The 26623-nt window shown below is 41.8% G+C and overlaps 2 protein-coding genes across 3 annotated transcripts in view; one reads left to right on the top strand and one right to left on the bottom strand.

Annotated features, from left to right (window-relative positions):
* Positions 1-26623, bottom strand: part of LOC106748414 (myrosinase 1-like) — a 76853-nt gene that overhangs the window by 20617 nt on the left and 29613 nt on the right. Inside the window, exon 1 of one of the 2 annotated variants that reach the window (XM_014626890.1) lies at positions 2159-2337. The exons of the other annotated variant lie outside the window; for it this stretch is intronic. The gene's annotated coding sequence lies outside the window, so the exon portion shown is untranslated. Of the gene's footprint in view, positions 1-2158; positions 2338-26623 lie in introns of those variants that run through there. 2 annotated transcript variants of the gene reach the window in all.
* Positions 2549-17566, top strand: LOC106748421. Its single transcript, XM_014626914.1, has 2 exons — positions 2549-2699; positions 16622-17566. Exons 1-2 carry the CDS (start codon positions 2631-2633, stop codon positions 16886-16888), a joined length of 336 nt encoding a protein of 111 aa, XP_014482400.1. The 5' UTR covers positions 2549-2630; the 3' UTR covers positions 16889-17566.

Below are 26623 nucleotides of genomic sequence, written 5' to 3'. Positions count from 1 at the left end.
CACGTGTATTGAAATCGGCCCACAGCTTTAAAAGTGCTCCCAACGTGATAACAGAAAACAAATGGATGATAAGACAAATTTTACTACACCTTGTCTTTTAATTGTCTTTTAGTGACAAAAGTATCTGTTAGCATAGGAATTAAGTTCAGCGTACATAAGAAACGGTATTACGTCGTACTGTATTTAAAAAAATGTAGATATTAGTTGCGTACATATGAAACGATAAAATTGCTAATGCTTCTAAATTTGTTTGTGTACTCATAAATCACATATATTTTTCGAGTGTAAAGTTTACTGTTAAATACGCTTATTTCAATTATTTGCAAGCATAACAGATTCGCCAGTACATATCGGCTCCGAGCGGAGGTACGTGCGACACCGTAGAGAGAAGAGGAGCTTATAGAGAATAAAATTATAGCGCGCATTAAGAAGAATCATTTGTTTGCCGGGATACATTCAACGGCATTCTGACGTTGCAATATCGCAACTGTAGTCGGAGAGGAATACATAGATTACCACAACACAACTCGTAATTCCGCCGTTTCACGGTTTACCTTGCCGCGGGAGACTGATACTCTCGAGAGAACTTAGAAACAAGTTAAGATTCAGTGTGAGAGAGACAGCGTTATAGTTCGAGCTTTGTGTTTCTCTATCTCTGTACCTCCTCTCTACTCCCCCCCATCTCTTTTCCCCTTGCAGAAACAATAAGATATTCTCACAATAAACATCACTTTACGATTGGCAATTATCCTGTATCTGTTCGATTATGTCTGTCTCTCTTTGTCTTTCTCTCTCTCTCTCTGTCTCTCTCTTTTTTAGATACAAATAAATTGTCAGTAAAACAAATCTCTTTAGAAAATTATGATTACACGTACCTCGTCACGGGAGCTTTTTTCTGATGTCCCGAGAGTAATGTCTCGGGTACTTTGTCTGCATCAACTGTGCGTCAGTTACGCGTAAAGCCACATCGCTAACAAGCTCCGTTGAGTTAGCGACGTGACGCGAGCAACAAGAAACTGCTACATTACGACGGAACAGAATGTCTTCGAGAAAGATTCGTACTTGCCTGCTTCTCTTCGCCGTACACTCGATATTCCTCATAATGCGTCCGTGTCCCGCTTATGACAAATTAAAAGGAGAAAAAAAGCTCGCCCAAGACGAAGAATAATACTCACTCGCTTTCTGAAAGGACCGTCCCGCCACATTGGAACATTTTCGCCGTTCGGCCGGAAGAGAAATTTACTCGCTAGCGGGAAATGCGTATTCTGACAGGTAATCTCCGCGAAACATTCAGCCGTGAGGCGACGGTATGGGTGGGTCATATAAGCCCAAAGAGAAAAATACGCAGGAAGCGTGGAAACTTTGTTGGTAGCAGATAACGCTTCTTATCCCTCGCCCTTTCTCCCTTTCTCTCCTCTATTTTTCCCCGGAAGATTCGACGCTCCGATACGGAATATAAGGTGCACATCCCCGATACGGGATACTGTTTACGATACTTCGCGAAAGAAAGTGGATCAGAGGATTCCGATGCGCGTATGCATTTCGACGTGTCGCACGATTCGCACTCGTAAGGCGCGACAGTAATTTGAAATAAACGTTGAGCATCGCGTTTAACGTCCCTTATCTCGTATTCCTCCGCGGAAGAAGCGAACGAAGTCATGTGTTCCAAGTAGTCCGCGCATTTGTAAATTCTAATTTGCGCTCGCCTTCAAGCGTAAAAGTTCCCCGGCGCGACTGCACGATTTTTAGCGCGGCCAGTCGCAACGGATCTCTCCCTCTCGCCGTGATACCTGTTTCCCGTCCCGGACGGAAGACGTTCGTTGTAATCTAACTTCGCTTCGGCTATGAATCATTTCGCTTCGTGACTAATAGCACTTTAATTTATATTTTTAAGGTGGCGGAAGAAGCTCCGCGTGAAATTCTTATTCTTCTGTACGGCCAGTGCATTTTCCCCGTCGTAAAGCAGTACACCGGCAGTAGAGCAAGGAGGGAGAGACCTGAGTCTGATATTCAATTTTAAAAGATATTTTCTTCCCGAGAGATGGGAAACCATCTGTCATGGAAGTTCCAACGCGAAATTTCATTTATCCACTCTTACTCCCATTATGATATCAATTTAGAGTTGTGCAGATCCGTTGTTTATTCTCATATTACTTACGGCTGCCTTTTGCCGTCCCCATCCATTTCGAGTTTCCTCTCTCAGATTTATGGGTATCCTTTCAGGAAGAGCAAATACATTGTAGTAACGGGCACATACACCACGGGCTTCGATAACAAGGGTTGAAACTTTCGGAAATGGAGCGTGGCATTACCGCTCGGATAACCGATCGAGACTTAAAGATAGCATTAAACCGGGTTTTATGTGCTGATTATCTAGTTCGAGTTGGTCTTATCGCCACAATTCCTCTCATAAAAATCACCGGCGCATGTATCATTTTTAAGTCCGTATACGTGCCACGCTATTTTTCAGCTCAAAGTCCTTCGATTGCGCTCGCAGATTAACCTTGGATCTAATATTGTGCGCTAGTTCTTTGTTACGTCCCGGACGCGGATGTTGGATTATTGAAAGATACGGAGTCGCGCCGCGAACGTAAGGATTCGGGTGGAGTGTAAATGTCCTTTTTGGGTCAATGGATTTAACCAATTTACCCTGGGATGGACGAGGCTGTGTGAATGCTGTTGTGGATATGGATGAGAGGGTATGTGCGTGTGTGTGTGTGAGATTGAAGGAAGTTAATAGATAAAAAGAATTAAGTTGCAAGAATTAAATATATTTACATTTGAGGAGTTGTTCTGAGTTAAGTCGTACTTGACGTAGAAGTCGAAAGAGAGTCGCGAGGGAACAAAACTAAACTAAACTAAAACTAAACCTTTACTTCGCTTCTCGCATCACCTTTTATAGGTAGATAATGAGACACCCCCGCGCAGGTTCCTCATTACCCAATCAGGGGCAAGGTGCATCTTACGCCATAAAAAATGAGTCAATTGGGTTTTTTTTGCGATACATTAGAACTGTTTTCCAGCGTTATCGCTGCCGATTGCTTCGTCCGAAGCAATGATCTGATACCTCGGGGTATCCCCAACCAGAAGATGTTGTTTAACACTCGAGATTCTTTCGGCGCTATCGTTGCCGATTGCTTCATCTGAAGCAATGATCTGATACCTCGGAGTATCCCCAACCAGAAGATATTGTGTAACCCGTTACGCGAACGTAACATCTTTGCCAATACGCTACGTATTGCACCGCACGGTTTACGTTTGTATGCCAGCTGTGGAAATTATGGCAATATCAGCTGCGATAAAATAATGCCGACAAACATTCGTTTTTTCATAGTAAAATTTTATTAGCGAAAAAAATGATAACAATTAACAATAAGAATACATACCTGAAGTAACAACATGTTTAAAGTACAATTGTTATAATACAATGGTTACGGTACAAAAATTGTTATTACTATCAAATATGCTTGGCGCTGAAAATAATTATAATTTTCTCCCAGTGTAATTTGAAGTGACCGCCTTTTATTTTTATATACACCTTTAAACGCTTGATGAAATTTCAACGCGTCAAAATTTTCTTTCACCGATATTTTGTTCTATTTCAGGCACAAGGATTGCTTCATGATTCAAAACTTTTGTCGGGCTTAGCACAAGCTCCAGCCGCGAAAATCAACCATACGCTATATCATCATAACAAACATAACAATCATCATAACAATCCACCATCCATCATAGTGTGAGATAGAGTTTTTGCTACTAGCAAAAACACCCCTTGTTTTGCAAAACAAGGGATCAAAGTCAATCAAGGCATATCGACGCGACATTTTGCAAAGCGTAATACTTTCTCATTTAATAGCATTTTGGAAACCAGAAATGAACGTTTCAACAAGATTTTGTTCCGACTCACAAAGCGAAAACGACACAAAAATGATGTAAGCTTCACTTTCTTCTTTGTTACTAATGCAGAATGGCCGCCGTACTCATCTCGTGCAATCGTCTGGAAATTGTTGCTTAATCAACTCCTAATTGCACTGCAAGTTTCTTTTACATTTGTATCGAGTTTTTATTTAACAATGCTTACAATTGTTCGGTTTTCAATTTGCGCGGTCCATCCAGTGTGAGCTCGGTCATTAATGTCATAATTGCCATCTTTAAAATGTCTAAATCAATATTTATGAATATTATGGGATAAGACTCCTTTTCCAAGGACAGAACAAATCGATTCGCACGCTTTAGCAGCGTTTTTTCCTTGTTGAAATTCCTAACAAATACAGTATCGTATATGCAGCTTATCGTCGGCCAACTTGTTTTCTGCTTTCTCTGGGAATTATATTTATCGTTGCCTCATGTCAGATGACGTTTGGAATACATTAATGTTAATACTTCAAAACTGCAAAAGAGCGCGAAAACATTCCACGTAGCTTTTTCAAGACCTCAAAAGAAACGTATAAAAATCATGCACATCCCTAATAAAAAACGGCCACTTCGAATTTCTTTAAATATTAAGTCATTTAAGGTGTATATCATTATTGATAATTGTCAGTTTATCACTTTTTCATTAATTTTTACCACGAAAAATGTTCGTCGCCGCTATTTCGTCGCACTTTGTACATCTCGACAATGTCGCGACGATTAGTGGGGTCATAAGACAGATTCGTTTCATATCAGGTAAATGGACACGCGTACGCTGTTTGCCCGGTGCCCGGTAAATCTCCGTCTGAATACTGAAAACAAGCGCCGAGTGGTGCTTTAGATCTTTCGCGCTTTAATTAGGTCGTCTGCAAAGTTCCGGTTAAATTCGCATTACGGCGCAAGGAAGGAACGTTCGCGGGCGCGAGAGCGCGGTAGTCGAGGCCAACGTTCATAATTTAGGTCGTCGAGGTAAACGGCAGCGCTGCGATGCTGCGGAACGGCGTCTTCACGATTCCTCTCCAGCAGCTCGCGTTGTCGAAATTTGTCCGGATACGTTAGCGAGAAGCTGCTCCAGTTGAATCGCTCGACCCGGACGCGGAACTTTCGGATTCGTTAATCGCCCTTTTGTTTTCATCTTTCTTGAATGCGCGCACATTCACTCTTCGTCCCGTTTTTTCTTCCGCATAATTTCCCGCATACGTGCAATCAAGACGTTTTTGTGCTTTAAAAAGCATTGGACTCCTCTTGGAAATCAGATATAGAAAAATCGAGAGCAACGAATCAACGCTCGACATAATGGATATGTCTTTCTATTCGCTTGATGAAAAATTCACCGTGTTTCAATTATTTCCGTGCAAACACGAGCGGTAATTGTGAATTTGAATTAATTAGCCGGTGACGCTAGTCAACATTCGATCGCGTTGTGTGAATTTTTCACCGCTCTGCGTTTGTACCGCGTCATAAATAACGGCTCGCGTTAATTCTTCGTGACGTGACGTCACTCGCATGGAATAGTAGCCATCGAAATTTCGGGACTCGTCGATTATGAATACTCGCGTGCATTCACCGCGCTTGCACAGTCACAGAGCCAATAATGGCGTCATGAGTTTATTACTTGCATAAATTAAGCAGCATGGATAATAACCTTCTCGTTATGCCGTCTACAGTTCCTCCGATAACCGCGTTCTCGAATACAAAGCGGATATAACTGTAGCTTAACAAATCCATGACGCTACGTTGTCGTTGTCTCGACGGATTAGCGGATAAACGGACGTTAATGTCCGTCTTTGTTCGCGAAAGTCTCGACGTTTCCACATTAGTTTGCAAACGTCACTCCAGCCAATCCGAACCAATAGATATCGCGCATCATGCGGAGTTATATTTCATGAAACGCCTCGCATCATATAGTGCGCAAAATATTTTCATGAGCGCGTCCCGTTACATTTCGATTACGAACGCCTCAATTAATTAATTGTTAACTATTTTCAAGACCGGGCGCCGTATTTGCTTTTTGATCGCGAAAAAGCGAGGCAAAATGCTACCGGCGACAAATTAAAATAAACGACGATAGCTCTCAGTCTCACGGCGTTAATGACTCTTTCGAGAGTTAGAAAACGACGGAAAGTTGAAAGCTTTCAGCAAGTTGAGCTTCGGGGGTCTAAATACATAACAAAATTCGCTGCATCGGCTATTCCTTGAGCGCATCTCGGCGGAGCTTTAATTTTTAACCCAACTAGAATACGTTAATAACCGGATATCAGCGACAGATGCGATCGCCTTTCAAATAATCTCCAACGAAGAATCGTGTCTCGTCGATCGATTTATCGCTGAAAAGAAGTGCAATGACCGCGCGACAAACAGAAAAATTTCCTCATAAGAATCAGTCGTTCAGAGAAAGAAAGAGAGGAAAAGAGAAAGAGAGAGAGAGAGAGAGAGAGGAGGGGGAGGGCAAGAAGTAATCACGATTTATCAAACACACACATTACACCATACTGTCATTGTGTATCTGGCTGGTTTGATAACGCGCGGATCGGCTCGTCTACACACTCGGTCCGCGTAATCGCGCCAAAGGAGGGTTCGCCGCGAGAGCATTAACCGCCTTAATACCAATACGAATATCGTACATGACAAGCCGAGCGGAGAACTACCGGCGTGGAAGGAGACAGTGGAAGGCCGCCGCGCGCGCGGCACAATAAACTATTCTCCGGGAGGCAAAACACGGGCCCTGGCGCCAGTATAACCGAAGGCCAACGCGCTGCTTCATTATGCGGTGCGACGTGGCAAAGTGCCAGGGCCTTTGATAAAGGGGGTGGCCATGTCGTAGCCGGGTGAGCCCACTCTATATATACCGCCGGCTTCCGTCCTTTCGCCATAACGCGCGGGTGTACACCCTCCGACGCGCGGATCTCCTCGTCCGTCGTTTCTTCCGTCTCTTCTTGCGCGCGGACAGCGCGGCGACACGCTGTCGTCCTTTTTTCTCGAATCCTGCGACGACGAGGACGACGACGACGCTTTCCCTCCCGCTCGTCTCTCCGTTTGCTTTTTACCGGCAATCACGGCCGGGTCAGCGACTTGATCATCGTGAGAGCGACGTGCGATTACAAGGTGAGGCCAGATTAGACGTCCGAGCGTCGTTGTAACGGCCAACGGGCATCCAGTCGGAAAGCGAGCGATCGGAGAAATTTCCAGTAAGTCGCGAGGAAGCTGATCACGGCCCATTGGAGCGTTCAAACCAATCTGGAAGATTGCTTTCTGGACGTTTGCTTACCGCTTTGCACTGTGTGTTCATCAATCGGAAGCTTCCTCGAAGGTTCCCGCACGCTACTATGACATGTAATCGTTCGCTTCGTGAGAGCGAAATTTTACTTCCAGCACCATAATGCACCAAGGATGTGCATTAGTGTCGGCCCACAATAGGTATTTTAAGCTTTAAGCCCTAAGAAACTGACCAATCGCAGTTAATTATTCTCTTTATATTCGACTGTGGTCGGTCAATTTCTTAAGGCTCAAGGTTTGAAATACCTATTACGGACTTATATAAGCATAAGTAACGAGGATATCATCATAGCCGTTGAACTCATCGCTTGCCGTTCAATCAGGGAAGTTCAGTAGTGGCGAGCACGGTTCCGGAGGTGAATGGCTGACTCAGTCATTGACAGTTGTTTTTTTCTGTGCGTACATACTAACCGCTTGCAGAGAGTTCTTTGAAACTTCGTATTCTCTTCTCCCGGCTATAATCAACTCCCAGCAAATTATGCGACAGTTTACGCCAGGCTTAGAATACTCTTCCATGCAGTCTACCGGAACTCGGAAACTTTCGATCGGGCATCTTCGCCTCTGACAAATAACACGGGGCTGTTCGAAATTTCCGTCGAACCAGAACCCGTCTAAACCGCGTCTATCCTTGTGTACGGTCTTCGCCTCTCACGCTCATCGTGGTGTACGCGCACGAGCATCGGGCAGCCGCCGCGGATAATTACACGATGCTTGCACGCGCGATGATCAGCTTCTTAGATTAGCGGCGAAGTAACTCCCACACCGCCGCGGGAGGTCAACCATGAATCAGGCGAGCGCCTATGGCGTCTGACACGTTGTGCGTCTCGAGTTCTTCGCCCTTAAAGTTACCCTGGCTGGAAGTCGAAGGGTGTAACTTGTTGCCGGAACTTCGTGAGCGCTGCCGCCGCAAGAAAGCCGAATTACCCGGGAGAGTCCGTGTTGCGGAACCCGATCCGCGTGGTTGAAGGAAATGAAATAATTATATCTTCCTAAGTCGAGGCTCGAGTTGTACTGATAATATCGATACGCCAGCGGCAACGGCGAAGGCCTTCTTCTAGAATTACCTTCGTTAATACCGCAAGAATCGGTACCGGCGACGGTCGATATCGGAAAGTAGAATATGCAACGCTACTATTTCCCCCCTCTCCTCCCTTACCCTTTCAATGTACTTTCAACTTCACGTAATGTTATCTTTCGAGAGAATTCGCTCCGCCGAGAGACGTACCGCACGCGTGTTCTGAAATATCACATCTTCCCGAAAAGAAAAGTCCACCCCCTCGGAAAATAGCTCCGACAGACGTGAAATAAATTTACCGCTTTTCCTTCGAGTTTTTCAAGTCGAAGCAGTTAGTTTGTAAATCAATAATTCGAGTTAAGTTCAGAAGTTTATTTATTTCGTGGAAGTTGTTCTTTTGATAATTCGCATCTATCTTCCGAGTCATTATCTGCATGAAAAAATTCACACATTATATTCATTATTGTTCCAAGAGAAACGCGTTTACTCCGCCGAGAGAGACGTACGTATGCCGTGTTCTGAAATATCACATCTTCTCGAAAAAATATTCCACCCTCTTGGAGAACGGCTCCGACGGGCGTTACGCTCGCTTGTTCGCTCCCAGGGATTCGAACGCGCTTTTGCGCTCACTTAATTCCGATAAGTGGAATTTTTATTTTCGTCGCTCGGGGGTACATAACGACGGGACGGGGGCGGAAAGGCGATCGCATTGTAAGCGCTGCTATACTGCGAGCTTTGCGCACTCTTGCCGGCTAGTATTTAAATACTTTTAGCGGGTATGAATAAAGTTATACGGTGAATGATGCTTACATCCAATTACGGTAACCAGCGTTTTCAATAAAAGCCTTCGCCGGTACTTTCTGTTTGCGCATTCCGCGTCGGCTAACGAGCCGTTGGTTTGCCACTTAAACTTTCCCATTGTGCGCTCTCATTTCCAGCCGCGAGGAATTTTCGGTATTCGCCCGGCAGAGATCTCGATATAATTGCACGGATTACGCCGAAAAGACCGCGTCGGATAACCGCGGATTACAGACGCGGCCGGGCGGTCCGTGTGACGATTCCGTGATTTTCCGTGAAATCACTCGATTTAACGGCGACTGCGGCGTAAACTCTCCTTGCAAAGTAGCTGTCCGCGCACAGAACACTGGCGAACCGTATTTAGCTACCGATCTCTATTACGTCAACCGTGGCCACCCGTCGACCGCACGCACGATTAATTAATCCGGTTAATCACTTAACGGATGCAATATAAATAAACCAAAATATGAGGGCATACCGAGCGGTCGCTCGTTCAGCCGGCTCGGTGCAACGCGCGGCGAAATATTAATCGCTCCTTACGGGGTAACGGTGTTGGTAATGCAGCAACATGACCTTTCGCCACGTTTACACGCTGCGATAATTAGCAGCGAGCGGTAATGCGAACACGGTGATTCGACACGATCGATCATTTCTGCCGATGCAATCGAAAGACGTCGCACAATGAGTGCGAAGTGCGCGTTGCTAACGCGATTAACCTTCCCTCACGTTCGCATTCGCGTGAAAAACGGCAAGTAAATTAAATCGTTAACGAGACTTGTAACATTATTTCTTTCGTTTCCTCAACTTTATTAGCTGATATATTTTCCCAGAAAAATCTTGATCGTGGCAGCGGTGATTAAGTTCCGCGATAATAACAGTGGAGAGAGAACTGAGACGAGAATTTCGCACGATTTTCCTTCGCGCGGCGCAATATGTTATTGCCTGCAATCCTGCAATTGCGACACACAGACCGGCGATAAAAATAGTGCTCGATATCGTGGTTCTGCGAAAAGGGAGAAAGAAGTGTCACATGGAGAGACACACTTCGAGCTTCGGAACGACGACTGGTAACAGCGGTGGATAGGACGAGCGAGTTCATTTCCAGACTTCTACGTGCCGGTGTCGAGTTACTCGGCGCGCTTAAGAATGCGACGCCGCTAATAAATGATGGTTCGTCTTACACGGAGCGAACGCAGCATTATTTTGTATCTCGGAGGGTAGATAATTTTATCCGCGACGCGCCTCTCCGCTTTCGTCCCTCGTGGCGGAGAATTAGTCTTTTCCAAATTAATGTCCGTTGCAAACGTTCCCCTGGAGAGCCGCTTTAAAAGCCACGCCGCAAAGAGCGGCGATAAATGTGAATTTAAATTGAATCGTGCAATTGAGCGCGAAACTGACACTTCTGCCATAGACGAGGGGAGAAGAGTGGGAGGAAATCGATGAAAGGATTGGCAATGTGCATTTTATATGTATTTTAGCGACTCGTGTAAGCGAGCATGATTATTGAAGATTATTGAATTTTCTACATGTGGCAAACCCGCGAATATATCTCAGATTAACACGTCTATTCAAGATATTTTATCTTCCGATTCAAGATTGCAGGATGCAATGTCAATTATTATTGCTTCTATCAGAGGAGATGGCGGTTTATTAATCCCCCACTTACATTTTGTACAATAACTTTGTTAATAATCAATATTTTAAATTGAAAACTTAATGATTATATTCTATTCGATGCAATCATTCGTCAAAGTGTTATTTAATTGATTCGACATTCGTCAAAGTGTTATTCAATCGATTCTATATTCAAGGTTATGAAATATTTATTACTTAGGTTATTTATAAAAATGTGACGACACTGTATAATGAATTGAATAGGGATGGTAATGTAGCCCTTTATTAAAATAGACTTAAAAAATTAGTTTTGTTTAAAAAAAAAACAGTGCTTTGTTGTAAATTTATATATTTATTCAGAATAAAGTCCACTCTCGTGGAATAATAATAAATATAATGTGTGAATTTTTAATGTAGATAGTGACTTGGTTGTCAGAAGATAGATACAAACTATCAAAAGAATAACTTCTACAAAATAAATAGATTTTTAAACTTAACTTGAATTATTGATTTATACAATAACTACTTCGACTAGAAAAGCTCGAGGAAAAAGCCGTAAATTTATTTTATTGGAGGGCCAAATTAGCAAAATGCCATGTTATTGTTTAACTTTGCTTAACTCGAAATGTGTACAACGGAATAAAATGTTAAATAACGAACAAAACATTCAAATGTATATATATTCGTGTGATAACACCTAAATTTAAGAAGAATGAGGAAGTATGTGTAATTAAACGCTAAAATATATTTTGAAAATATTTCGAAATGCTCGGAAACATAAAAATGCGTTATAACAAATGCTGGTTATTGTGTATTGGCATATTAATGCCACTACGTAACGTTAAATAAATGATTCTATAATCGCTAGAATTCATTTAACAACAGAGATATTAAGGACAATAATACTATTTTCCTCTCTATTAATATTATTATTATTATTATTATTACTATTAATTGTATACACGGAGTAAACTTCCCTTTTATATATAAGAAAAGCATAAATATAATTACATTTGTAGAGATAATTTATACCAAAAAGAAAAAGAAATAAAAAAGAAATAAAAATATATCCAGAAAATAATTTACGATTTCAGAAGGGGTTCAATTGATTTTCTTCTAAATATATGCTGTTAATATAACATATTGAAAAAATCAATGTAATCAGAGAATTTATTAGCTTGCATACTAAATCGATTAATAGGTTTAAATCTACCATATGGTGTTCGATGATACGAGATACAAAACAATGACCATCTGAGCAAACAACCGGGGACATTAAACCCCAAGAGCTCCAGAATATTGGAACAATCTGTATTGTTATTAATTATATTACATAAAAATTAAATCTGTAAAAATTTTGTACCTCAAAAGTAAAACATCTATCTCATGCTGAATCAACCGATAATCGTCTAGAAAAAGTATAACGCCCAATGAAAAAACTCAAAGGGCGCAAAAATATATTAATAAATATATTAACGGATTTCTTTTTCAGAAGATTCTCAAGACACTTGTCTATGTATATTAAAATATAATTGATTGGTTTTATACCATTACTCTAATTTATCAAGATTTTATTGCAATAAAGTGGCTTGATTAAGGTTATTAGCACGGAGAAAAATTTTAAGATCCTCAGCATAGAGCGAGAATTTAGAATTCTGAGTAGCATTTTGGACGTCATTGATAAAGAAAGAAAATAGGGAACCCAGATGAGATTCCTGGAGAACAGAGGATTACATTTACAAATTGAAAAAGATATGATAATTAACTATGCTTCTATCTTTCTTTTTGTCTAAAAAGAAGATGAGAAACGTGAGTACGAAGATGGGTACGCGCGTTTAATATTGTTTTTGTCTTGTCCAGTTTTTTCGAGAAAATGTTGAAGAAGAAGGCGGAAAAAAGCGTTTCGCGGCCACCGTTGAGAATCATGAATGGTCTTATGATCCCAGGCTTCTCGTGATGAAGTGCGAAGATTCTATGCTGCACAAAGCGGAGTTCTCCCACGTCCTACCTCCTCGGTAGGGCCATCACAAAGGATAGGCGGAGGGCGGGATATCCGACCTCGATATTATGACACTTCGAGAGAGTATATTTATACGACCTAGTTTTATACGAATCCCTCTCAGTATTACTCCGCTGACTTTATTCCAACTTGTTCGCGGGACTTTGCTTCCGGAAATTATAAGTGATTCCACTGGCGACGACGATGTATGTAACGTGAAGACCGCGGAGGTTCGTCCAAAGGTGAACCTCGGAATTACACGAATTGCGCAGATCCGTTCGGCTTCGCGAATGGTGAAGTTTTATCGTGCATTTTAAACGATAGAATTCGTTGGAGAATTATCTACGCGAGAAAATAGAATCGGGCGCGCGAATAGTGCACGATATTTATTCGTGCACCTAGCAGATTCGCCTCTCGAGCAGACACAGGTCGTAAAGCAACGAACGAGAAGCATCTCTCTCTGTCTTTCGAATGCCATCGATTTCGCGTCGCGAAATGTCCGCTAACGCCATTCGGCGCGCATTGAACTAGACTAAAAGCGACTTTCGGCTCGGGGCTGTTGATACGGATCCAAAAGCATTAAAATTTAATGTTTCGCGTATTTCACTGCGTCTGTGGACGGTGGGTATCGATAAAGTTTCCAAAGCCGACTCTCTACGCCTGACTGCCGCGCGCTCGCCTGGAATTTCAGCCGGCTATAACAGTGACGTTGCCGCGCCGTTGTGAGTGCGCGCGGGCGAGCATTCACACCACTGTTACGCACTCACGTTTCGGAATGTTATTCGAAAGTTCGCGGGTGGTAGCCGGTGGTGGTAACATCGGTCCAGTTTCAAATGCCGCGAACGTCGGGGGATGCGCGCGCGCGCGCTAACTTCCCGAAATCTGTAATTACGTTTATGCGGCGTCATTAACGCAAAACGACGGCTTTCGCGAACTCGAACGGCCGAGTGTATTCGCAGCGGTTGCGTTTGGACTCTCTCTGTTAAAAACCCCTCCTTCCGCGAACGAGTCGCTGTGCATCACCGAGAAGCCCGGCACTTGCGCGAGGGCGACGCCGAGTTACTCGCCAGTGTATGCCGCTCGATCGACAATCTCAAAAGTGCATTGAATTATTAACGCGTTATCGAGCTTGCGAGCGGCGCATAAAACGTTGTTTCTCGCGTAGACCTGCAGATTAATCGCTAATCTAGTCCGGTTGAGTTTCCGGCGGACGCGAAAGAAAGGTAACGCGCGTGCTGCGGAGGGACGGTAAGAAACGTTAGTTACGCTCAGTGCGCGCAGCGGAGTCGAACCAATTTCAGAGATGTTTCGATGTAAAAGGGGAAGAATAGCGGCAGGCCGGATTGGATTTATATCCCTGCATCCAATTTCTACGACGGTGTATAGTAGTCCGCGCGGACCGTGGTAGACTTCGGCTGTCGTAGTCGCCGCGCCTCGATGCATGGCATGCGGCGCGGTGCGACGCTCGCGACTATTGCAGGTGGCGACGCGACGCGTCAACGGACGTTTTACAAAGCGATATATATCGCTCTCCGGGTATACTTTTATTCCGCAAATATTCATAAATCCACGGTGAGAATAAAAGGCCTGCTTATTCCGCTCGCCTTTTGTTGTCGGCGGCCGCGGGCCCGTTGAAAGCAAACGTCGCAGTTAAATGGCTGGACGTAATTTTCCCGTTGTTCTCCCGGTCGAAAGAAACGACATTTTTGCCAATCCCGCGTGCTTTCTCATGTTAACGAGCTTCGAACTCGCGTACCCCGTCCCGTCAGTAACCGCCGGCGAAATCTCGCTTCGCCCCCGTTGAAAGCGGAAGAAAGTTCGAAAGAAAGAAAAGCGGTAAAGTTCGTCGCGGGAGAAAGGAAAAAAAGAACGATGAATGCGTATCAAAGGAGCGCGCGCGCCACTGCCACGGATTCATCTACGTTTTATTTAATTGTTCTTTTCCGTAGGCGGACGATTTTATCCCACGCACCCCAGTCAAAATTTTAGACCTACTTTCGATCCGAATTTTCGAACATCTGTAGGATCAATGTATCTGTAGGTTCCGCAGGATCAATGTGGGTTTAATTTATATGAAAACTTTAGTCTTATTTTAGCATCTTTAAATGTCGGAAAACGCATAAAATTCCATTTGTAAGTTCTAAAGAGAATCTCAGAGTAAAACCTCGTAAAAGTCTGAGCTTAACCTGTTCTTCTTATTTTATTAAGATTAGAGACAATATATTGGTCAATCCTTATTCAAGGAAATAATTTTATATTTAAAAGCAATACTTCTTTACATAAATGTCATGCACAAAATAATATTAAATTAATTCTCACTGACACTAACGTTGCAACTTGTGTTTATACTTATTAATAACGAAATGTACATAGGTATTCCTACATACATTTCATTATTTATTCCTACATTCATTCCTATAGGTAATAAATCAGCAATTTTAAGAACTGGAGTAATGATGTTAAGTTAACGATTGGAAATGATTCTTGCAATCCTTAGACTGTAATAATGCCTATGTTTTCAATAATTATATAATAAAGTGTTTCTGTTTCGTAAAAACTAGTACCGAATTTTTGCTTGTCTTATAAAGATTACATACTCTAACATATTTAAATTTTTTATTATTATTTTGGTTAGATATAGCAAGATTCAAAAATGGTTTAAAAAAGAAGAGTATTGATTTAGTTATATTACAAAAAGTCAGAAAGAATTTAGAAGTATTACAATAGGAGCAGCAAACCAACCAAGTAGAATTTACAGACTTTAAATAAAAGTAAGTTAAATGGAATCAAAAGAGGTTTCTATAGGCTTCAGAGTATCTAAGTAGGCTTTACATGGAATATTGAAGTCGAAAGTAGAGCTACAATTTCAGTTAAGGAGGTTAAATAGAATCAAACGAGGTTCATATAAGCTTTGGAGTATCAAAGTAGGCGTTAAATGGAATTTTCAGATTGAAAATAGGATCGAAATTTCGATTCGAGCATATTTCCCATATTGCCCGAGTCGAAATTTTAGTTCTGCTTTAAATGTAATTTAGTTCTACATTAAGTGTTCAAAGGTCTTCTATTGTGCTTTTTGGATATTACAAATAGAGAAATTACTGCCATTTTCTCCGCTCGAAGACTTAATACGAACCTAAAATTTAAATTTTGAAGGACTAAATTCTTTTTGTAGCATTAAAGAAGCACTTATTGATCCCCTTTGATGCTACAAATAAGAACTTATTTCCATCTCTTCCCCTTGAAAACTTAATGTAGAGCTTAACAATTTCGATTCAGATGATTACTTCAATCGAACGTTACACGATATCTCTTTCATTTATATCCGATAAAAATCGCGCGATATTTGTTACAATACTTTTCGTCCGTTGTATATTTTAACGCGATTTAATCCATAGGCGCTTCGCGTTCACGTAATGAAAAAGAGCGCAGCTCGCGATGAGACGCGGAAAACGATAAGACGCACTCGCTGTTTTTGCGATATAATTCGCGCTCGAAACGAGATAGATTTCCCGCGGGGATGCTGCTACGTAGGCTGCTTCAATTCCCGGGCAAGTATCACGTGGCAATCAGTGTGTTAAAAATTATTTTCCAACAACACTACAAGCCAGTCCACCTCCACCAGTCTCCCTCTTTCTCTCACTACATGGGCTGCGTTTAATCTCGCGTTTATTTTTTTCCGCGTATAGGTCATAAAGTAAAATAACATCAACACGTAGATAGCCTCACCTTATTAGGCAACAGAGATTCGCGCAATTACGACGGTATCACGAACAAATAAATGTCACATGAGTCCGAGAAGATACGCACGCGCGTCCCGACTTCTTCCCGATAACGAGACAGAGAATTGCTGCACGCACATAAGATATGGTCGATAATCGAACGAACGCTCGTGCCGAAGAACACCGGCTACTCGTCGGCGAGTCCTCTCCAACTGCCGGATAATTACCCGTGGGGTATTCGGCAAGCGGCTACGTTTACGATAATGCACAATGTAATTCTCATTACAGCGTAAAGCGCTTCTGCCGTTCGCCGGCAGGAGGATCGCCGAGGTACGTGCTCGGGCGAGGAAGGAGACGACATTATTGCATCCCGCAGGACCTTCTCCGAAATGGGTCAGGAACGCCCTGTGGCTTGTGCTCAAACGCGATAACAGCCACTTAAGCATTGTTCCCGGCACGATCGAAGGTACCTCCCGAATCGGCCACAATCTCGACGGAACGATCTCTCTGGGGAGAGGAGGCGTTATGTGCCCATCGATCGCGGCGGAAAAGTGAATCGAGTGCGCTCTTTGAAGAGTGCGACGCGCCGGAGAATCGGAGGGTTGAAAAGCTTGTTGCGGTATTATCGAGTTTCAGTAGGGCCCGCGTTTACATGAGCGGTCCATGAAAACGAATCGCTATGATAACTAAGTGCCCTCGAATGCTGCGGGGACACGAGTCGAGTGCGAGCAATCGTGGCTTTTTTTCGATGAAAAGCCCCGTCAAGTATCAAACCGTGAAGCCAACGAGTTCCCTAAACGCCATTTCAAATTTGCCGGCTCATTATGAAACATAAATTCTCGACGCGCTTTCGAACGTGCCGAGCCGTATAAAAGCGCACCTCGCGGGGACGACGAAATTACGACCAGGAACTTTCCCCAAATGTATGTAAATACGGTTTGCTTATTCCTATAATGCGACGAGCACACAGTACTGAGCGTACACACCGACCTCCTTTTAGTAAATGGTAGTTATGCAAAGATCTGGAATAGAAATATCCAACGGTCGAAACGTGCCGTGCGGCGAAAACTGAGAGGGAGTTAAGATACAACTCCTGCACAGTTATAATACATGAATAATTAATTCGAAAGCGTCGTTTTCGAAAATAACTCTTAAACATAATTAATGGTTAAGAAATAAACCAATATTAATTTCGATATTATACGAAAAGCAACCATTTATTTCATATTTCTGTTGGGAATATATTATTCATTAGTGTCGCATTTTTAGTGGCGCATCAAGAAGGCCACTCATAAATTTAGTATTCTTTAAGCAAAATTACGTTCCTATACATTTATTTCACTATCTAAATAATAAATATTTATTTAAAACGGAGTTAAGATAAAAATTTCTATACGGTATTACAAATACTATATCATTCAATCTGTAAATATCATTATTTCTTATTTTTCTAATTAATATTGGGTGAGTGCAAAAGTGCATGCGGAGTTTGTGAGTAAAAGTCAGACAGTGATTAGGCAAACAAAGTTCTTTATTCAATTAATGATATATTCTCCATCGTTGTCTATAATCTTTTTCCAACGTTCTGGCAGCATACGGATGCCCCGATCATAAAAACTGCGCGGTTTAGATTCGAAGAACGAAGACACGACATTTTTTAAGGCATCCAAAGAGTCAATTTTTTTTCCATTTAAATGATTTTGCAATGACCGGAACAAGTGATAATCAGAAGATGCGATATCAGGAGAATACGGTGGATAAGTTAGGACATCCCATTGCAGGCTGTTCAGTTTGCGCAGCGTCTGTCTCGAAACGTGTGGTCTTGCGTTGTCGTGGTGAAAGACTACGCCCTTGCGATTTGACAAAATCGGACGTTTCTGTTTGATTTCTAGATTCAGATTGGTTAATTGGCGACAGTACTTGTCCGAATCAATCGTTTGACCAGCGGGGAGAAACTCAAAATAAATTATGCCCTTGCAATCCCACCAAACACAGAGCATCACCTTCATCGGGTGTAAACCGGCCTTTGCCATTGCTTCACCATGCTCACCTGCCTGTTTCCATGTGCGTTTGCGCTGAACATTGTTGTACAGGACCCATTTCTCATCGCCCGTCACTAATCGATCCAAAAACGGCTCGTTTTTGAGCCGCCCGAGTAAAAAAACGGCAGCAGAAACTCGCTGGATTTTGTTCCTCTCCGTCATCAAATGGGGCACCCATACATCGAGCTTCAAATCGAAACCGATTTTTTTTAAACGCCGAAAAGCGGTTGATCGGTCAACGTTAAGTGCTGTAGCAACTTCCTCTGTTGAAATTCGCGGAGTATTCTGAACTAAAGTTCGCACAACATCGTCATCAATGTCTGAAGGTCGACCTGAGCGTGGCTCGTCTTCAAGGTTAAACTGTCCGCGGCGAAATTTCGCAAACCATTTTTCCACAGTTCGTTTAGCTGGTGCTTGATTTTGATAAACCTCTTGAATGTTTTTTACGGCTGCTGCAACGTTTATTCCTTTCCGAAAATCGTAAAGCATAACTTGCCGTAAATGCACCTTTTCGACACTCATTTTGAAAGTAATCTTTCTCGAAGCAGTTCGTATCTACATAAATTCTTTTGTTTGAAATGAACGCTGCACACGTCACCTTTCCAACGATATGTCTTACAGAGATGGCGGTATTAATGACAAAACTTTACGCTGCTTCTAACGCCATCTATTGCACCTCCGCACGAACTTTTGCACTCACCCAATACTATATTTATGTCACTTGACCTAATAGAGACGCGCAGATAATAGGAAGATGTATATAAGTGTTCAAATATACAAGGTGTCCTAGAACTCAACGGATAAATTTCAAACGTACGTAGAACGGATTGAGATGAACGAAAAGCCTGTGCTATTTTGCAAACAACATGCAAAATTTCGAGTTATTAATTATTGAATATAGCCATGTATAAGAACTTCGTTAATTAATAACTAAAAGTTTTGTGCGTTTGTAAATTGGTAAAAGATCTTTTCGTTCGAAATAGTCTAATCTACAAGTATATGACTGTTGTACCTGTGTTGTACTTTACAGTTGACACTTTAATTACAAATATCTCAGCTCTCGAATGGTCAGTTGTTTCTAATTGCACGAGCGATGAAAAAAAGTTATTTATCATTTTGTGCTCTCAGGGGTGGTGTAATCCCTTAAAGTAGAATAACTTCTGATCTAGGCTTTGAATTACTGTTAAATTTTTGAAATCACTTTTAAATATAACGAACATTAATTTGTAATTTTTTCGTCATTTTTTTATTATTTTGATTCGTGAACAATATATCCTTAAGCCGGTTCTACACGATGTCGTAAATCATAAGCAAATGTTAGCAATTATATCATATTGATCACGTATATTTGGCAAATATAAAGTGTAACATATAATATAATATAACATAAATAACATACGTTACGTATAATAATGATAATATAACATACATGATCAATATAATTGCCAACGTTCGCCTTTTGACACATTTTACACATCGTGTGGGATTGGCTTTATATTATTAGATCCGTCAATTTACTATCGCAATTATTAGCAAGAATTAATTATCAAGTATGAAGACAACGGGCGATACAAACGAACGCTGCTATCTTTCATCTGATATATTGCGTAACTGTATTAATAGCGAATTAAAATCCTGAGTTAAAATGCTACAGGAAGAACTAATCCAATCGCTCTTAACTTTTTTAGAAATATACTGGCTTCTTTCCGCCGAGGCAAAACAAAAGTAAATACACTCTAATGGGAATAAGAGTGAGAAACTTTCTTCCGTTTCCAAAGTATGAGAGATTGTATCAGGAGAAATGCCAATGCTTTATTTTCTCACGTTATTGCGAGCCATCACGAGCAACAAGGAAGCAAGTCCCGACGGAATAAGGATCTCCGAGGATCCTCCGTGTTGGACAAAGGGAACGATCGATTGTTCCTCAGCCCGGAATTGTGGCCATTGCTGCAGTCTGGCCTTGATCATAGCGATAGAGAAACCCGATATAAGTAGCCAATAAGACGGTAGTTGCCGTACCGCTTCTACTCACAAATTAAAACTATCCCTTCCTGCTGAATCCCCCTTCGCCCTTTCTGTTCTTCTTTCGGCGGCGACGCTAAATATGTTTCGACCGTTGAGACAATAACCAGCAAGATTTTCTTTGTAATGGAAACTTAAAGAATAACAATTACGCGAATAGCTTTAATTGTAATTAAAAAATGAAGAAGAGAAAAGGATCGATTACAAATCTCACTGGTTGTTTGATAGTAAAGGGAGGTGGAGAGAGAGAGAGAGAGAGAGAGAGAGAGAGAAATTTTATTTTCATCATCACGTAGAAAATATTTATCGTAAGAATTCGAACGATACCTTGTAATTTGGAGTTAAGTAATTTTTAATAAACGCTTCATTTTAAGACGAGACTTAAAATGCCGAATTAGTGTTTCAAACGCGCATTCGAGGTAAATTCACGCCACTGGTAGATCTCATAGAAAGGTCTTTCGTATCACGGAGGAAAATTTACATTCCGGCGTCAACGTACGATAGCCGTATTCGTGCTACGGATATTGTCTCTTGTGATAATAAGATAAAGCTGCACACACTCCGTTCCATTTGTACTATTGATAGCACCGAAGGCTTTTATAAAACAATCACACACCTTCAGAATAGTGCCATCACGGTTACCAATGTCCGTCTCTAGCTTTGTCTGTTTGCTCGCCGATGGATTTTTGGAACCTGACATTTGCCTATTTTTCGGAAGTCGATACGATGAACATCCGTTTGGTGTGCATTGTACGCCAGCGGCGTACCTATATTGCACAAGAAAATCTTTCTTTTTGTGCGGCTGCATTTGAATGAAGTTTTATGCGAGCGACAAAAAATTGACGAACGAGTTATAACGTACCCTTTCGGTGTATTGTTACAAACATATATATGGAAAGAGCGTATCGTCCAAGTCAAAAGCGCAATCGTTGCATATAGTTTGCGGGGCCTGTTTAATTTAACAACTCTCTCACGATGTATCATTCGCCGATTTCACCATCGATATTTTCGGTTGTAATATCTCGGAAAAGAAGCATGCATTGAATAAGTTATGAATGTGTGTGCAGCATCAACGTCAAGAAACTATGTGAATATAATCGCTATCCGTTAAGTGCGCTTCCATGTTTCATATATCCTCCTATATGTATATCTCGCAAGAATATTTCTCGTTCATGCAACTAGGAAACCACACGCGCGCACACACACTTGCAAACTCACGTCCGCATCAAGGGAGTTACATAGATAATTTATAACTTAATACGCTCAAACAAGAAAAAAGGATCGCGGATGTTAAGGAAAATGTACGACGGCGCCTTTTATTTTTGGTAAGTGCAGGATTTAGTAATACGCTAGTAATGTACTTTGGTGATATGGAACAATGTATCGTATATCTAGATTAACGTAAAACCTTGCCCTGTTTAATACTGAGCAAATTTTTATACGAGCGCCATAAAAATTCTATAGTGACGTGCGTTCGCATGTTTCTCCTCGCGTAAATTGTCTCAAAATCATTGTGGCTTTTAGATTGTTTAAAGAGGTTTTAGCGTTTGATCAAATATAAGATAAATAATAATAATAAATTTGTAATATATACATGATACCAAAATTAATTAATATCGAACTAATAATGCGTAACAAAGTTTCAATGATCTTTGCCGTATTGTTGTCAAGATATTTAATTTAAATGTGCAAGCATAGAAACCTCATAAAACACCATATTTGTAATATATATTTGTAAAATATATAAAATGGAAGCGTGAAAAACTATCATTAAAGATTAATACACAGATATTAAGGCAAATTTTAAAATTTTATTGACTGTTTCGTTTAGAAAATACAGTGGTAGAAAGTTTATAATTTACAATAATATCCAAGATACATGTATGTAAGCGTATATTTAAACATTTAAATACCTCTTTTTATTATCTATGCATTTATATTAGATCAACTGATACACAATGAGATAGCATTAATAAGAAAAATAAAAAATAATATTTTGGTACTTGTAATATTGCGTAGATATATTTACTTCAGCTTCGTTTCAAATTAACATTTACTATTTAGGTAGTAAAATAAATCTATAGAAAAGAAATTTTATTTAACAAATAGTAAATTTGTGAGAGGCCCCTTTGATGCGCCCTTAGCGCTAAAACTTCTTTAACCAAATCAGAGTCAATTTGTCGCAAATAATAATTTTATAGTGCGCAATCTACTTTCAAATCTTTTCAACTTGTGACATTAAGTATTACCATGAAGTAAAATTAACGTCGAATAAAATTTCAAGAATATGAATTTTTCAAGCTTCATTTGATGGAATCTTTGCACTTTTGACCAATCATAAATTAAAAAAGATTGATATCACATGCGATTTATTTCACAGGTAAAAGTTAATTGCGAATTAGATGGATAATTAACAGAAAAAAAAAAAGAGGCAAAATGGCAAACCGGGATATTCGGTACGTGGTTTTACGCGCTGGTTACGTCGCATACTGCAGTATATTCGGCTATCCTCGCGACGGTGATATGTAGAAATACCGTGCATTAACGCGACAGATCGCGGCGAAAGTTATATATGCGTTGATGCGAGGATTTCGTGCTCGACGTCGCACGCGATGTATTACATGCCAAGTTTGCATTTGCGTTGCCTCCCCCGTGGTTTGAGTATCCCGTGTTTACATGGTGATACACGCGTTGCTATCTCTGCAGATTAAAAATCACAGAAGAACATAAGGTCTGCCGTCGACAAGGCCGTCGATAACGAGAGGGATTGTGCGGGAACTGCGCGGAATTATTAAAATTCCGCGCGTATTCGCCGAGCGGAATAATTACGAAGAATTATCATTCGACGTTTTCACTTTATCTTTAAAGCATACAAATGCATACGCGTGGCGTCCAGAGAAAAACTTAGAGATACTCGACGCATGGTGACAAGCGCAAATAATATTTTCTGTTTGCGAGCGACGTACGTGGTCAGACTTATCCCTACGTGTCAGCCAGCCTTCTTCCTGTGGTTCGGCGAAACTTGGCGTTTTGCATAAAAAGCACGGAGCGGTATTTGGGCGGTGAATGTCAGCGGGTTGAATACCTGCGCGATATACGTGCAAGAAATCTTGACTGATGCCGGAGGTGACAATTCGAATACCAAATAGACGGGGGAGCCGCGTTTCGTGTAGCGGACGGAGGAGAGAAGCAGCGAGAAACGCGACGGGAGTAAGCCGGGTAGCGAGAAACCCGGGAAGAAGAGGGAGAGTACGGGAAACGCGCTTCGCTCGAAATTAGGAACTTCCCGCTCGCGAATATTTCCTTCGTTTATTATTTATAGCCGAGCGAGGACGAAACGCGGCGGTCGCGCAGGAAGAAATTCGCGCTCCTCCGAGCGAACCACCATTTTTTCGATTGTCATCTCACGAGTTCGGCGTGGAAACGCACCTCGCCCTTCCTTTCCTCGTCGTCCGGGACGAGTGTGTGTGTGTGCGGATCTCGTCATCGATTTTTCACGCCTCGACTCGTGTTGTTTCAGCACGCTCGGTGTTTGCACGCCGAGCTGCATACCTGCACCGATAAAAGGTTTCGACAACATCGACGCGTAATCGTATTGTCATTCCTATTAAAAACTCGCAAAGTTATTGACTCGCCCCGTAAAACCCACCCGTTGTTCTAAATAACGCGCTCGGCGTGACAATATTTTGCGAAAAGCGCCGACGATCTCCTCCCCAGCGATGTTTGCCGGTGTTAATTACGAGCGATTAAGCGGAAGATAAAACGAGATCGCCGTTATCGTAACGTCACGTTCATCGCAGCGAGGCCGGCGACGAAAGGGAAGGCGGAAATTCATTTTTGAAGGCCAAGGTCGCGCGCGCCCGCGGTTCTCCCGAAGTTCTCTCGAGGCGAAACTTCTTATACCCCGTCATGAGAGCTCTACAGGTGCACTAACCGTCGGGTACACATGCGCCGCCGCGTCGTCGATGCACCCGCGTGTCCCCTGCAGAGGCCCGCTGTATAAACAAGAGAAAGAGCGGTCATAAAGAATCGGCGTCTCTTGGGCGCGCGCGGTAACGCTGGAAACAAGATACTTCGCGTTTACATAATGCATGAGAAAGAATATTTACTGTTCCATCGGCGAGATAGGGCGTGCGGGTGCGTACATCCCTACATGTTGCGTCGTATATACTTTCAACACCGCCGGTGTGTCATTGCGACGCCCACCATTCAGCGTAATATCGCCGAAGAGTTGACACTTTACGACGAAGCTAACTCCGGCTTGCAAGTACGCAGGCTTAAACATCGACGAACGGTAGAACACACACGTCGTGGGCTCCCACGGTGCAAGCTTCGACGCGTAATGCAAGGCAGACTGCACGGCTATGCCGAGATGACAAACCAATCCGGTCGTTCCGACGTAGGAAATGGGACGCGAGGACTATAATTCACGCTCGCGTTTGCAACGAGCTGGGCGATAAAACGATTCCCGCGACTCGATACTCGTCGTCGTCCTTTCGATACGACGACGATTCGCGACGAGTCGTGGATTAAATCATTTAGTTTTCGCGCGCGAATCTCTCGGTATTCCCGCGTGAACCGGCCGGCCGATCGGCGGGCTCTGTGTAATCGATTCGCGAATTCGACGGTGAAATTCCGAACGATATTTTCTATTCTGCGGAATATTTTACGCTGAATATTTTACCCATTAAACGACGAGTGCTCCGGTGACGGATAAAGCTGTCATGAAACCGCAGGCCTTTCATAAGCCCGTCGTACTACTGAATAAGAGACACGGGAAGAGACGTGGAGGAGATTTACGTCAATCCAGTTCGGCAGCCGACACGAAAGAGACGAGTAATCAAATTTTCCCATAAGATGCCGGCAAACACGTCCTCGTATTTGCCGAACACTTGACAGAACCTCTTAGGCTCGATGGTTTTCTACGATTATACGTCTATAATGCTTGCGCGCGCGCGCGCGCGCATGCTAACGGCGGCTTGGTTGCAGGATAAAAAGAGGGAAACTATGCGAAAAGGGGATTCATTGAACGTGCGAACGGAACGTCACGACGCGTCCTCGGCAGAGATGGTCTTTCACTGAGCAATTTCTTTACCAACGGCGCGCTAGATTTTCCCAATTCTTTGGATGCGCGACAATGATTTAAAATGCCGTCGTGATAGAGAGAGAGAGAGAGAGAGAAATCTACGACGGCGTGGATCACGAGAGTTCTCAATCCGCTTCAATTTCGTATGAGAGTGATGCATGCTTAATGACTCATTTTCATAATTTCCATTTGCATTTATACTCCCTTATTATTCTAGGCGCAAAGTTTCCGTAGCATAATGACGTTTAGGTGATTATTCTACGCGCCGCTATGTCAACGCATGTTGCTTCTGTGCGGTGAAACGTACTCTCGCTCAAGTTTCGCGGGATTTTGATAATTAATATTCATTACGGAAATCATACGGGCACGGAGGGCGGAATGTGACGCATTCTCGAAAGAACCTGGATATATATACCGGTATATATATATAAGTATATAAGTATAAAAAGTATTCGTACATTAGAAACGTACATTAGTATATAAGTATATAAGTATATAAGTATAAAAAGTATTCGTACATTAGAAACTATCATAGAAAATAGTTTATTTCTGTATGATAATAAGCAGTAAACAAACAATCACTTTTACATATGATAAAGTCTCTCTTTCTTAATGACATGCCTAAAACGAACGAAACTTATAAATTATAAAATGTTATACGCCAAAGCAATAAAACAATAAAAACCAGTGATTTCCTAAGTTACATAAAGTATTTGTACTACACTCTAATCGTTTAATAATAGAAATTAAATTAATATTTTGTGGGATATTCCTTGGAGTCGATCATTGCCTGTAATCTTCGTAATATCGAATCAACGAGATTTTTTATGACAGTAGATGAAATTTCATCTATTCTTTTTGTAAAATTTTAATAGAATATTCACGACTCGATATCTGCCTCTTCCTCACTACATCTTCGAGGATATTCCACAAATGTTCTATAAGATCCCAATTTAGTGATTGTGGAAGAGTATGCAATTGTCAAAGTACATTAAACAATAGCTAATTTTTTGTATCATAAGCTTTTTTTGTATCATAAATTTCTATATCATAATGTGTGCTTAGAATTGTTGTCATGTTGTCAAAATGTATGTTGGTTTTCGAGCCTAAATTTTTTCGCGCTAGTGGCTAGATTCTTTT

The sequence above is a fragment of the Dinoponera quadriceps genome, unplaced genomic scaffold (genome assembly GCF_001313825.1).
Source record: "Dinoponera quadriceps isolate SergipeBrazil2010 unplaced genomic scaffold, ASM131382v1 scaffold321, whole genome shotgun sequence".
NCBI classification, from domain to species: Eukaryota; Metazoa; Arthropoda; class Insecta; order Hymenoptera; family Formicidae; genus Dinoponera; species Dinoponera quadriceps.
Note: the sequence above shows the minus strand (reverse complement) of the source record. Positions and strands in the feature narration are given on the sequence as shown.